Source organism: Chroicocephalus ridibundus, chromosome 6, assembly GCF_963924245.1.
Source record: "Chroicocephalus ridibundus chromosome 6, bChrRid1.1, whole genome shotgun sequence".
NCBI classification, from domain to species: domain Eukaryota; kingdom Metazoa; phylum Chordata; class Aves; order Charadriiformes; family Laridae; genus Chroicocephalus; species Chroicocephalus ridibundus.
The window spans coordinates 22,382,352-22,392,602 of NC_086289.1; the positions used below are offsets into that span (position 1 = coordinate 22,382,352).

At 59.8% G+C, this 10,251-nt stretch overlaps 1 protein-coding gene across 3 annotated transcripts in view; it reads left to right on the forward strand.

Annotated features, from left to right (window-relative positions):
• Positions 1-10,246, forward strand: part of PSD (pleckstrin and Sec7 domain containing) — a 39,049-nt gene extending 28,803 nt beyond the window's left edge. For all 3 annotated transcript variants that reach the window (XM_063338558.1, XM_063338560.1, XM_063338559.1), the window contains 7 exons: positions 3,865-3,908; positions 5,132-5,310; positions 6,049-6,119; positions 6,684-6,841; positions 7,185-7,329; positions 7,989-8,132; positions 8,394-10,246. In XM_063338558.1, coding sequence (XP_063194628.1) covers positions 3,865-3,908; positions 5,132-5,310; positions 6,049-6,119; positions 6,684-6,841; positions 7,185-7,329; positions 7,989-8,132; positions 8,394-8,633 — 981 coding nt within the window. In that variant the 3' untranslated portion in view covers positions 8,634-10,246. The remainder of the gene's footprint in view (positions 1-3,864; positions 3,909-5,131; positions 5,311-6,048; positions 6,120-6,683; positions 6,842-7,184; positions 7,330-7,988; positions 8,133-8,393) is intronic.
• The last annotated feature ends 5 nt before the right edge of the window (positions 10,247-10,251 follow it).

Consider the following 10,251-nt stretch of genomic DNA (forward strand, 5'->3'; position numbering starts at 1 on the left):
TGGAGGGTCTGGGTGCCTGGAGGACCTGACAGCGCTTTGTGGCTGGGTGTAGAGAAAGATACTTTGCTGAGGAAAAGTTGGGGAAAGTGAGCAATTGAGCTCTTGTATTGAAATGCTGCCAGGCACAGAGAGAGGGAGAATGACTGCAGGGAGGGTGCTTGCTGGCTGTGAAGTCTGTCTTGCAGAATGTCACACAGCCGTGGCTGGTTACAGGGCTGCAGGAGGAAGGGGAGCCTTGACTTGCACAGGGCATCTTGCAGCTCTGAGAGCCTGGGCACTGTTGCTTAGCACGGGAACCAGTGGACTGGAAAGGGGACGTGCCCATAAGAGTTATGATCGATAAAAGAGTCACCCCAGAAAGGGTTAAAACCCTCTGCCGGATGCCTGGATGCCTAAATTCCTGCCTTAACCCTCCTCTGTTACTTGAGTGCTGGGCTACAGCTCTCCGTACAGTCCTGTCTGTGCCAAAGCTGTGTCCAGGCTGGCTTGCTGCCTGGCTCCCCAAACCAGCACTGGATCTCCCCTCTGGTCTGCTCTGAGCTGGGGAGCTGAAGGGGGATGTCTTGTGTAGGGCCGTCCACAGTGGGGCTGGTGCTAAGGCTGGGCTGGAGCATCAGAGCCTCTTGCCCAGTGCAGCCCCCCACCCCTCCTGGAGATGTTTGCTAGAGCAGGACTTGGGGACATTCTCTCAGCCTGCTTTCGGGAGGCAGGGCACCAAAGAAAGATGCTGTTGGTTCAGTTAGAAATCCCGCTGGGACAGTATATTCCTAGGTCTTTTTGGTGTTGCGCATGTCTAGGGCAGAGCTGGCTGGCCCTGCGTGCTGCAGCGATGAGCTCATAACCCAGTGATGACAGAAAACCCCAGCCATGCTTGGGTTCGGCTGTGGTGGCATGGGGCCACTGTCCTGCTCTCTCTTGGGCAGTGCTTGCAAGTTCAGAGCTGCCAAGAGGTGCTGTCCTTTTGGGCCCAGGGGGAATGAATCCATGGAGTGAAGACAGCCTGGAGAGAGGGACCTGCACAGTGATGAAGTCGGTGTCTCTGGTCTCTGCTGATGTGAGTTAGGCTTCAGGAGCCTGCACCACCTGTGCTTCCCCAGCAGAAACAGTCTGTGCACCAAAGAGCCTGGAGTTTAGTGGACTGATGGGTGGTGGGACTGCCATGGGACCAGAAAAGCTGGATGGGCTTTGTGGCTGGAGTGCGTCTTCTCAGCTAGGACTTGGGCTGAGTCCACCAGCTTTGTTCTTGAGACCGGTGTCGGCTGGGGGTGGCATTTAGCCAAGCAGAGTCTTGGCAGGATTTCAGTGTAGACGTAAAGCCTTGTATTGCACTCTCAATCCCTCCAGCCCCCACTTTGCCTCTCACTGTCCCCCCACAGAGGAGTCATGGGCAGCCCCTGCTCCATCTCTGAGGTGGGGGTACTTGGCAGCTCCTGCCCACAGCAGACTTGTGGGATGCTCTCGGGGCTTGTAGCAGGGCAGCTGGAGCCTTTTGAAGCCACAAGGCAGTTCAGACTTTGAAGTGTGCACCGTCAGTCCCAGAGCCCAGCTTTTAGTAGTGTAGTGTTCTGCCAGGCTGCTCTCCAGCTCTGTGCTATCCAGAATTACTGCCCAAGCATCTCCTGACATCAGCTCATTTACTCGGTGTTTAGCAGCAATCCTCCCGCAAGCCCTGCCTGGGGCTGGGGGCCTGGGGGCTGCAGTCCCCTCCCGCCCTTTCCCCCAAAATCCCTGCTCAGCTGGCTCATGTCTCCCTTCCTTGGGGTATGGAGCTGACCCCTCTCTGTATTGTCACTGAGCCGGGTGGAAGCCAAGCCACGTGTCCCGTCCTGCCTGTTCTTTACAAGGAGCTTTTCTGCAGTTTCCAGTCCCCACTTCTCTATGCCTGTTTTCCAGTCTCCTTTTTGTGTCTGTTGGTTCTCAACATCTCTCTCGGCTGCGTCCCTGGCAGTGAGTAAGATCCCTTCTCTTCTGTTTCCCTTGGCAATTCCTTATCACAGAATCACAGAATGGTTCGGGTTGGAAGGGACCTTAAAGATCATCTTGTTCCAACCCCCCTGCCCTGGGCAGGGACACCTCCCACTAGACCAGGCTGCTCAAAGCCCCATCCAGCCTGGCCTTGAACACCTCCAGGGATGGGGCGTCTACAGCTTCTCATCCTCATTGCTCTGAGATGCCTACTTCTTCCCTGCTCTGCTCCCAGGTTATATTCTGCAGGACTTTGGTTTTATTTTTGTTTCCTCCCAGGCTCTTCCCTAGGTCTCTTTGCAACCCATGCTCCTCTGGCCACCTCACTGCCAGCTCTCCAAGGGGTACTCCCTACTCACACCTCAGCATCCTGCGCCTCCGTCACTGGGGCTACACAAATGAGGCCGGGGTCTAATCTCCTCTTGGGCCGTCCCCCCTCCGTGAGCCTCCTGTCTTCCCAGGAGACAAGTGAACCCTGCTTTCTGACTGCAGATCGGGGTGATCCCTTTCATCCTCTCAGAAAAAAGCTGATGCTGCGCCAGTGTTTTCCCGAAAGGGAAGTGCAGGAGGAGCCGGGTCCCTGCTCTGTCCTGGCTGCCGTGCCTCTTGGGGAAGTGATGGATGTCCCTTCCCCAGACGCCGCTGGGGCCTGTCTGCTGGCTGGCTTTCCCGGGCCCCTGCACGCCTCCAGTTGTACTTTCTCAGCCACCAGCAAGATCTCTCAGCAGCAGTCTCTGGCCCAGTGATGGATGTTGACAGCTGCCTGAACAGCCTGTGCAAGACTTGATTATTTTCCTCCAAGGATGATGCCTTCCAGATCTTGCTCGGAAGCCTTCTATGAGTGCTGTGTTGAAACCCTCTCCGGAGCCTCCCAGGCTGCAGAACCATGCCGAGCACTCCTGGCTTGCCCCCAGCTCAGACCGGACAAACACTTGGGAGCGGGGCCCTGGAGCATCTCTCTGCAGACAGGCTTAGCTTGTTCCAGTGCTGAGATGCAGGCAGCATGCATTGCTCAACTTGGTGGTGTTTGGGCTGGCAGGGAGGTCAGGGTGCTTGGTGGGTGCTGGGGATGGGGTAGGGACAGGCCACAGCCACCCCAAGCAGCAGCAGCCCATGGGTAGACAAACACCCATCCTGCCTTGACCAGCCATGAGGTCCTTTGAGGCCTTCATGAATGACGATGCGCTGGTGTCTCTGCAAGTCCATGGCCAGTGTCCTGCTGAAGCCTCTCCTGAAGCTAAAACGTGTTCCTGGGCAGTCTCCCACAGGAGCATCACATCACTGTGGAGCACTAGGTGCTGCCACGAGTCCCACCTCTGCCAGCCCAGGACAGGTGGCTGATGGCAGGAAGGTCGGTGGCTCTGGTGTGTCGTGGCATGGAGCTGCTGGAGGTGCTGGGGCAGGCTGAAGTCCCGCCCAGTAGCGTGCAGGCACGTACCATCGAAGTCTGGCCCGAAGGCTTGCTCTCCTGGGCCCTGGGCCTCCTGAAGACCATCCCTTTGACCAGCCTGGGACACCCTGGTGTGGGGAGAGGCGGATCTCACAAGGGATTGGAAATGTTTGGCATGCCTCAGTGTTATGGTGCTAATGCTGTGCCACTGTCGTGGGCAGGGAGAGAAGGAGGGGAGGAGAGGGGAGACAGCCATGACTGTGCCCTAGCACCGTGCCCGGGGAATGTGGGGATTTGCAGGTCCCGTGGTGTGCAGGAGAAGGTACCTGTAGCCCTGAAACAAGGCCAGTTTGCTGTCCAGGCCAGGATGGGGCTGGACCAGGATCAACTGGCCTGGGGCTGCCTTAACCTCCAGTGCCCCTGAGCTGGCCTGGCATGCCCCCTCTGTCCCCGCAGCAGCTCCCCTGACCTGGCACCACTCGCCTGATCCCCTGCTCTTCTCTCCACAGGCACTGTACGGCTCCATCAAGAACGAGAAGCTGCAGTGGGCCATGTGAGTATCACTCCCAGGGGATGCTGGTGCTGGGCGGGCAGCAGAGCCACCCTGACAGCATAGGTGGCTTCCTCACCCCTGCTGCCCTCCTGGCCAGATCATCACCCTGTCCTAGAGGCTCCATCAGCCGGGATGCTGCAGGGCTGTGAGGATGTGGGCTGGCATGAGTTGAGATGGGATGGGGCTGCCTGGAGAGCTGCGGTGGCAGTGTACCCCTGGCTGCCCTCAGCACCCCGATGAGGACCCCTTCCCCAGCGTGCTGGGGGAAATCTGCCTGAGGCCAGCTCCCCGCAGCTTTGGCATTGCTTCATGACCTGGCAGCTGTGCCCAGGGTAGCAGCGGGCAGGCTCTAGGGGGCCATGGCTGTGCCAGGGCCCTGCAGGGTGCCTGCACCCTCGCCCACAGCTGCCATCTCCAGCAGCAGGAGTGGCAGCGCCCGCGCTGCGGGGATTAATCAGCCCGGCGGTACCGCCAGCGCTGAGCCAATGCGCTCAGGCTGCTGCCATGGAGACGCCGGCAGATGCTGAGGGGTTTAATTAGCAGCGAGCGGGTCTGAGGGAGGGGGGAGGCAGCAGCTCTGGGCTCCCACATCTTCCTGCCAGGTGGGGGGAGCAGCACCGATGCAGCCTGCCCACAGTGCGAGGGGCCACGACCTGGAGCCCTGGTGCTGCCCGGGCCTCCCCACCACAGGCTCCTTGTATCCCTTTGCTGTTGACTCTGAGCCCCACAGCCCGGCTGCTGCCCTGAAGGAGTGGGGACCACAGCCTGGGTCTCTTTAAGGGGGGGTTTCCCTGTAGACCCTCGCTCCTGCCTGCGAGCCTGTACACCATGGGCCGGAGGGGCCAAGCCCCATGGCACTGCTTCTCCACAGCTCCTGGCTCATCGGCTTGGCCAGCATCAGTCACAGCCCTGTCCCAAAGTGCTCCTCGCTGCCTGGGGCAGTGCCCCGCCACGCTGAGCCAGCAGCAGACACCACCTTGCCTTGTCTTTCAAGGGGCCAGGCAGCACCTCATCTGCCAGCCTAGAAGGGCAGGGGCACAGAGGCATGACTGGGTTTGAGATGCTCTCCAGTGGTGACGGGAGACTGCTCAGCCTGGTCTTCCTCTCCTGGCCTCCCTTTCCAAAGCCACACCTAAACGTGGCACCAGCAAGTGGGAGGCTTGGTATTTGCTTTCCCCACCAAGGTAACAAACCCTTTCCCCGCCCAAATCTGTGCCTGGCAGAGATGAAGAGGAGCTGAGAAAGTCCCTCTCAGAGCTGGCAGACCCCAACCCTAAGTCCATCAAGCGCATCAGCAGTTGCAGTAACCCTTTTCTGGACTTCTCCCAAGACTCCAGCATTGCCACCTACAAGCACGGACTGTTAGTGCGCAAGATCCATGCTGATCCCGACTGCAAGAAAAGTAGGTGCCTTGGGAGCCCACAGAAGGGACTCGGGGCGAGAGGCCAGCCTCCAGCATCAGCCTGCTGTGCCTGTGCCGGACATAATTCAGCCCCCTGGCTGGAGAGTCTGAAAGCCTCTCCCTGCCTGTCTGTCCCCACCGTCAGGGCTGGGCAGAGGCTGAGATGGCAGTGGGCAGCGAAGCCCTTGCCCTAAGGGAGGAGGTGGGATGGGCTGCCCAAGGCATGCACCCTTGCCGAGGATGGCGGGGACAAAGGAAGGTGTCCTGTGGTGCAGCAAACAAGCCACGCAGTGGGTTGCTGCTGGTTGGGCGCTGCCAAGCACGTTCACCGTTTCCACTGTAAAATCCCCTCTAAGCCCTGGTCTTCTAATGCTGCTTTGATCTGATTAGATGCAGCCGCCCTCCAAAGCCAGCATTACCTGGCGGGCAGCACCGCCTCGTCCCCGTCCCCGAGCAGGGCGGCAGCGCTGAAGCCAAGTGTGAGCGGTGAGGCGGGGAGCGCAGCGGTGCTGGCCCCGGGAGGCGGCAGCCGGCCCCCCTGCCAGTAGCACCATCTGCCAGCCACGCGGCTGGCACGGGCTCAGGTGCGCAGGGACAGTCCTGGCGTGCCGCCTGTCCCCGGGGTGGGGTGACGTGCGCCGTGGCAGAGCTGGCTGGAGGAGGATGGGGGGGGGGGCGATGCTTACCCCCAGCTCAGCGCTGGGGCTGATGTTTGTGCTGCTCTCTCCTCCCCGGCAGCACCCCGAGGGAAGCGCGGCTGGAAGCCCTTCCACGCCATCCTGAAGGGGATGATTCTCTACCTGCAGAAGGTAGGCAGCAGTGGGGCTGCTTGCGTCTGCGACAGGGAGAGGGATCGTCCCCAACCCAGGGAGGGAGGTCACTGCAGTCCCCACAGCAGCGAGAGAGGGGCTCCCACGTATCACAAAGCCCATCCTAACCAGAGTCAGCGCTATGCCTGCTTGAATCATTGCCTGGGGATCTGGTGGCGTCTCTGTTCCTGGCATACTTGGGCTCAGACCGGGTGGTGAAAGTGGCTGCCAACCAAGGGCCCTGCATGTGGGGGCTTGGCTGGGGAGAGGGGAGGCACCAGGGTCTTTGCCCTGGTGGAATGTTGGGCTGCAAATCCAGTCTCCTGCAAGCACACGCTCTGCCCAGCTGCAGGACAGTGGGGAACAGCCACCGTGCTGTTGTGAAGCCCATGCAACCGGGTTGTGCAGCCTCTCCCCATGGGTGTAGCGTGCAGCAGCCTGGTGGAGGGTGATCCCCAAGCCCCGTCACTGCCAGCACTCACCTGCAGTCCCTGTGGCCTCGTAGAGTTGACTCATGGTGGGGTGCATCCCTAAACTGGCTCTGAAATGTCCTGTGACTGGCAGGAGGAGTATAAGCCGGGGAAGGCGCTGGCAGAAGAGGAGCTGAAGAACGCTATTAGCATCCACCATTCGCTTGCCACGCGGGCGTCTGACTACAGCAAGCGACCCAACGTCTTCTACCTCAGGACAGCTGACTGGAGGGTCTTCCTCTTCCAAGCACAGTGAGTCCCCCAGGATCACCAGCTGGGCCCCATGCTGGGGCACAGGGGCTTGTCCGACTGGGCGGAGGGTGGGATAGGGCTTAGGGCCACATTGCTCTCTCCTGTCCTGGCCCCGTCTGGAAGGAAGGGGACCCAGTGTCGGTGCTGTGCTTTGCCCCAGCTCTTCTCACCCTGGTGGGCTCGTGATGGCCTGAGTTGCTGGGGGCAGAGCCACAAGTGCCGTGGCTGGCCAGAGCCGGGCCTGGGGGACCTGACCTGGATCTCATCTGTAGGGCAGGTCCCTCTGCCTGTGACATGGATGGTGCCACTTAGAGCCCATCTGTGGTTTGGCTTTTCTCCACAGGAACCCCGAACAGATGCACTCATGGATCACACGCATCAACGTAGTGGCAGCCATGTTCTCCGCACCACCCTTCCCTGCAGCCATTGGCTCCCAGAAGAAGTTCAGCCGCCCACTGCTGCCCAGCTCCTGCACCAGGCTGTCCCAGGTGGGCCATGGTGTGGGGGAAGCCGGGAGAATGGGACAGGCCTGGGTCTGCTGGTGGCACTGTCCCCTGTGGAGGGACACATGTGGTGCCACATGCCCAGCTGCCTCCCAGCGGGGTGCAGGGCCGAGGGATCATGGCTGAAGAGACACAGAGCAAGGGGGTGCTGAGGTTGGGGGGCAGGCAGCGAGGTCTTCTTCCTGGCAAGCAGGTATGGGAGACAAGTGATGGAGTCAGACCGTGAGGGAGAATGTGGTCCCACACCACGGCTTGCAGGGTCCTGCTGGGGCCAGGACCTTGAAAGGCAACTGGCTGTGGGATTAGCTGGCACTCGCGCGTGCCAGGGCAGTTATTCATAGAGGAGAAAGGATTAAAAAAACCCACCAGCCTAGTTTTAGTGGGGATTAAATTCTTCTGCTTTAAGACTTCAGCCGGCCCCCTGCGAGGCGGGAGTAGATTGCCCCCAAGGGCCTGTGCTTTTGCCTGCTACTTAAAAACAAAAAAAAAAAAAAAAAACAAACAACCCAAACCCAATAGCAGAAGCTGAGATCCTGCCTGGACCTAGCAGAGGAAAAACCTGTTCTGCCCCTGGGCTGCTTGCACTGCTGGGGGCGCAGAGCAGAGGGCAGATTAGGGCACCGACATGGTGCCATCTTTCCCAGGAGGAGCAGGTGAAGAGCCACGAGACCAAGTTCAAGACGATGTCAGCGGAGCTGCTGGAGCATCGCTCCTCACTGCCTGAGAAGAAGGTGAAGGGAAAGGAGTACGAGGAGCTGAAGCAGAAGGAAGAGTACCTGGAGTTTGAGGTAAGCTGCGAGACCTCCCCCTCTGCCCCCAGCACCTCTGCCTCTGCCCGCTTGCCCATCCTGAGCGATGGGACCCCCCTGTCACTTTGGGCTGAATTGCACTGTGCCACTGCTGTTGTCCAGGACCACGAGCATCCCCCCCAGGGCTGGGATGCTGGCTGGGTTGGAGTCACCATGAGCATCCCCTCACCCTGAGATGCTGGCTGAGGGGCAGTACCCAGCTCACCAACCCCTCTCTCTGCTGCACTGTGCCCCCCCCAGAAATCCCGCTATGGCACCTACGCCATGCTGCTGCGGGCCAAGCTGAAGGCCGGCTCCGAGGACCTGGCAGCGTTCGAGTCCACCCTCTTTGACGCAGCAGGCGGGGAGGACGATGGCCTGAAAAAATCCCGCTCCAGCCCGTCGCTCAACGCAGAGCCCTCCGGCACGGCCACCAAGGTGAAGCGCAATGTCTCGGAGCGCGCCGGTCGCCAGCCCCCCGGCCACCCTCAGAAGTCGTAAGCAAGGGACATCAGCTGCCCATGCTGCAGCTCCGTTCCTGCTCCTCCGTGGCGCTGGGGTGGAGGCCATGCAGCATGGAGATGCAGACCCTGCATGAGTCCGTCCATCTGTGGCTCAAGCTGGGGAGGTGACAGCTCTTTCCCAGCCACCAGCACCAACGAGGCAGGGCCGCAGCCCCTCCGCCAGAGACGGTGGCGGAGCAGGACGGTCCCTGGTCCTTGCCTGTGGGAGCTGCTCGCACTGTCAGCCCCATCAGACTCGTTCCTGCCCCTCCTTGTCCTGCACGTGGCTGCAGGACCCAGTCCCTCTGCTCCAGAGAGGGGGAACAACTAAAACCCACCTACTGGGCTCAATTCTTCAGTGGTTTAAAAAAAAAAAAAAAAAAAAAAAAAAAGACAAAAACGCAGCAAAACAAAGCCAGCGGCCGCTTTTTCTCCAGCTCCATTGTGCCATGGGGGGCAGATATGAGGGGGCCAACCCTGGCCTGTCCCCTCTCCTGGGGCTGGTAGCCAGGGGAGCCAGGGCAATGGCACGTGGCCCTTTCCCTGCCACCCCTGCACCCTCCCCGCTTTCTTACAACTTTTGAACGGTTTTTGTGATACAGTTTTGCACTTTTTAGTACCAGATTGAGCTGACCACCAGGGAGGGTTTTTTGGGGCTACTTTTGATGCTTTTTGGGAACTGTTTAAAAAAAAAACAAAACCACAAAGCCAGCCATGTCCTGTAGGCACTGACCTTTTGGGGGAAGAAGGATTTTACACAGACTCAGGGGGGGAGACCCCCCACCGCCACCCCCCACCCCCAGCAGCAAACTGACCATGGGCTCCTGCTGGAGCCCTGCTCTGGCACCAGCAACCCTTCGGAGTGAGACAGCCCTGTGGCTGCTGGCATCAAGGAGGCAGCTTTGGGATGGCAGCTGCACTCATGGCTGCACGGAGGGGGAAGCTGACACCCTGGTGCTTCATGACCTCCCCCAGCAGCCTGGATGGGCCCCATTTGCACCGCCTGGGTGTCAGCATCGTACCCAGGGCATGTTGGGCAGCAGCATCTAAGTACTTCCAGTGGGGAGGTGGCACCTGAAGACAGGGTTGACTTACAGCTCCCCATGGGGCTAGAGCCAGCTTCCCATGCCATTTCTTCAATGCATGGCCGGGGCCTTGCAAAGGCTGGTCCAAGTGCTGCGAGGTCCTTGGGCTGCAGCAGCAGTGGTGCAGCCCCTTCTTCCGCCATGGGCTCCCTCCTTGCCAAGGTGAGGGGTAGGCTGGGGCAGCCCCCACCACCCCAGGCTGGGCTGGAGGATGCTCGTCTGGAGCAAGGTGCTGGTGGTGGAGCGTGGCCACAGGAGTGCCCAGGGTGTGCAGGGAGGGGTCCAGGGAAGGGCTGCAGTTGGGGGTCTGGCACACGCGCTGTTCTCGGCCACCAGGGACCTGGCTGGTTTCAGCACTGACTTTGCGAATGTGTCAAACTTTTTATTCTGCTCTTTTGAGTCTATTGCAAAAAAGAAAAAAAAAAAAAAAGAAAAAATAATCCACCCTTGCCCCAAGCGGCTTTGGGGGGAGAAAAACCTTTGTACAGCTTCTTCTCTCGGTTACTGAAGTAAAACTTGCTCTTCACTTCT